At 36.6% G+C, this 3,804-nt stretch overlaps 1 protein-coding gene across 1 annotated transcript; it reads left to right on the forward strand.

The window, feature by feature from the left end:
- Nucleotides 1-855: 855 nt before the first annotated feature.
- Nucleotides 856-3,591, forward strand: LOC131075865 (hypothetical protein At1g04090). Its single transcript, XM_058012784.2, has one exon. It carries the CDS (start codon nucleotides 1,716-1,718, stop codon nucleotides 3,405-3,407), a length of 1,692 nt encoding a protein of 563 aa, XP_057868767.2. The 5' UTR covers nucleotides 856-1,715; the 3' UTR covers nucleotides 3,408-3,591.
- The last annotated feature ends 213 nt before the right edge of the window (nucleotides 3,592-3,804 follow it).

Here is a 3,804-nt window from a genome sequence, read left to right on the forward strand (position 1 = left end):
TCTCTTATTTAAAGAAATCTTAAATAATTTAATGAAATAGTATTCCTCAAATTTTAATTATATTTTAGTTTGTGTTGGTTTGTGAAGAACTCTTACTCATGTTCCCATGCGACTAGACTACTCATGTACAATTTATAGGACGTATCTATTCTGGCACGAAAAGTCAATAACACGAAAGTTAGTCACACAAGGAATCAATAACACGATGTAGGACTGCGTTGTTTTGGAGCTATTTTAGCTTGTGCCCAATTTCTACAAATGAAGTAGGTGGAGTGTTCTCATACAAATTTTTAATGATGAAAAAAGGATAAATTTAAACATTTAAAAATTAAAAAGAACAAATAAGTAACAATTGTTTATTAGCAAAAATAATATGTGACTTCACAATTAAAAAATAATTATTAAGAATTATATTTAAAGTGCTTAAAAATGAGTAGCGAAATTTAATTGTAACAATTGTTTATTAGCAAAAAAAATATGTGACTTCACAATTAAAAAAATATTATTAAGAATTATGTTTAGAATGCTTAAAAATGAATAGCGAAATTTAATATTGATAAAATCACAAATTCCATAAATTGCTGCTCAAATTGAACAGTGACTACAAACCAAAATAAACTGAACACCTACATGAATCTGCCATGAACTTTCACCAGAAAAAAAATAACTCAATTTATACTCCAATTACAGCTGCCAACTTTCCCACCTTGTGACAAGCGATGAGAGGTTACACCATACATTTGGTTTGGTAAAATATCACCAATTCTGAATAAAACTTTGAGCAAAAGAATACAAACAGGTATGATGGAATGATTTCTGTGAGTGGTATGGGATATGATCCTACAACTTTTGTATTTGTGATTGCTCAATTTGTACTACCATTATTGCTTTCACGTCTCAATCTAAGTAGATGGGTACAGGCAATTATTATGGTGGATTGCAGACAAAACAATGATGGGCAGGAATAATATCCTTAAAGTACACCTCTCAAAGTGCGGTACTACTGTGTCAAATCCAAAAGCCAATTTTCTGGGTCCCTTTAAAAAGAGATTCATGCGTTTACAGTTTCCGATTGCAAAAAGTCCCAAATTTTGAGCTGTAAAATTCCATTCCTTTTTGAGGTTACTGTTGAAAACTTGCTTTAGCAAAATTGAGCATATATACTACTAAGGTCTGTATATCTTACTTTATCAAATTCAGACGAATGCCAACCTTAATCATCATTATCAGATTGCCTTTATAGAACACCATTTTTTCTATTCTGGAAGATTCTCTGCATTGAGACAACAATCCGGGGTATTGGTTTCCAGTACAGAAAAACTGTTTTAGATGTTTCTTATTTGATGGATATTTTATTCGTGCTGATTCTTTTCTTAGATTACCTGTTACTTGTGATTGTATGTCAACAGTTAAAGAGTACTTTATGATTATCACATTTGGGCGTGATCTCTGTTCAAAATTGTGATGTGGGGTGCTGTTGAACAGTGAAACAATGTTCCTAATTTTGGGTTTAATCTGTATTTAGGCTTATTTGTACTTCAAGTTTTGGAATAGGTGTTCCAAAATTCCGAAACCAAACCCTTGTTTTGGGGGTTTATCTGCATTTGGTTATATTTCTATGTTAGATTGATTCCATGTTGTTAAAGACTGCTATCAGCTGTTTGAGGGCAGGTACAAAATAGACACCTAAGTGGTATAGGTCGTTCAATCTAACGATGGAGAGCCCAATGGGTGTATTTGGAACACGGAGGATTTTGTTAGGGGAAATTGAAGTATTGCAGTTGTTCACATTTGAAGAGGTATGGAGCTGGAATGGAGGAAAGGATAATCCTGGTGCTACATTTTACAAGCCTTTTGGAATCCCATCTGGTTATTTTAGCCTTGGACACTATTGCCAATCCAACAGAGAGAATCATTGTAGAGGATGGATGCTTGTAGTGAAAGAGAGAGAAGTATCTAATGGTTTTCTTGCAATGCCAAATGAAGCTCTTGGAATGTGCAGTGAATCAGAAAGAAGAGATGTGAATCATAATTCAGCTAAAAAGATTGAAAGAAATCCTTCCATTGCAAAACCGCTGAATTACACATTAGTCTGGAGTAGTAAGCACTGGAAAGGAAACAAGGGCACAGTTGCTTACTTCTGGCTGCCCCAAGCTCCAGAGAAATACAGGGCATGTGGTTTTGTAGTCACAAATACACCACATGAACCCTCCCTAGAAGAAGCTATGTGTGTAAGATCTGATCTCACAGATACATGTGAAATAGAAAGTTTGATTTGGACTACAGGAAACACAAACCCTCTGAGCTATCCTTTCAGTGCTTGGAATCTCAGACCGAAATTGCGAGGAGCAAAGGCTCCAGGAGTATGTGTAGGAACATTTTACTGTAATAATGACCTTAAATCTACTAACCCTCTCCCTGTTGCATGTTTGAAGAATGTTAATTTTGACCTTTCAGCCATGCCCAAACTTAGTCAAATGCATGCAATAGTTAAGAAGTATGGACCTATTGTTTTCTATCATCCAGAGGAAACTTATTTCCCCTCATCCGTTTCCTGGGTGTTTGAGAATGGAGAATTGCTTTATAAACGAGGCGTGGAAGCACCTCAACCAATTATGATTGACGGATCAAATCTACCCCTTGGTGGCTCCAATGACAACGAGTACTGGCTAGACTTGCCTAAAGAGGATGAGGCTGCAAAAAGGCTGAAACAAGGTGATTTGCAGGGTGCAATGGCATATTTACATTTTAAACCAGCATTAGGTGGAACATTTACTGATATTGTAGCATGGTTGTTTTATCCTCTCAATGGTTCCATTACTGTCAAGGTTGGTGCACTGAATTTACCTCTCAAGTATGGAGAGCATGTTGGTGATTGGGAGCACTTCACCCTTAGGATTAGCAATTTTACTGGTGAACTGTGGAAAATTTATTTCTCACAGCACAGTGGTGGCCAATGGATTAATGCTGCAGATTTGGAACGCATTGAAGGGAATAGAATAGTAGTATATGCATCAAAGGGTGGGCATGCAACATTTCCTCATGCAGGGAATTTTCTTGAAGGTGACAGGAAACTTGGAGTTGGTATTAGGAATGATGCTGCTAGAAGCAAATATTTTCTAGATATTAGCAGAAAATACCAAATTGTTGCAGCAGAGTACCTGGAAGCCATTGGATCCAATGAGATTATAACAGAGCCTCCATGGTTGCAGTATATGAGGGAATGGGGTCCAAAGATTGTGTACAATTCTCGAACAGAGCTAAATAGGGTCATCAGATTGCTTCCTTCTAAATTGAGGTCAACTATTGAGAATCTCTTGAACAATATGCCCAAGGAGCTTTCTGGTGGACAAGGACCCACTGGGCCTAAAGCCAAAGACAACTGGGATGGAGATGAAAGAGGATGATCTGCCACATTCAATGAAATGTAAGCTCTGCTTGTTGGTTACAGTGATTAGGATCATCTGTACTTAGCTGTGGATTCAGTTTATACACTGCAAGTTATTATGATAATAAGTGTTCAGTGTCACATGGCTGCTCTGCTTGAATGTACCTTAATTCTGGAATCTGACCCTGCTTATTTGTTCTTCATTTTGATGTTTTCTGTCATATGATTTTGTAGTTTTTAGTTGCTTGGGTGTTGTGTATTATTTTCTTGATTTTGAATCTAGAAATAAACTAGGTATTGTGCTTCAATTCGTGTTCTGCCTATCCATCTGGCTTCAGGCTGATATTCTCTGGCATGGAAATGTTCTGTTCTCCAGTACCAACAATAGGTCTCTTTCATACCCTCAAATCTATGCT

The sequence above is a fragment of the Cryptomeria japonica genome, chromosome 10 (assembly GCF_030272615.1).
Source record: "Cryptomeria japonica chromosome 10, Sugi_1.0, whole genome shotgun sequence".
Taxonomy (NCBI): domain Eukaryota; kingdom Viridiplantae; phylum Streptophyta; class Pinopsida; order Cupressales; family Cupressaceae; genus Cryptomeria; species Cryptomeria japonica.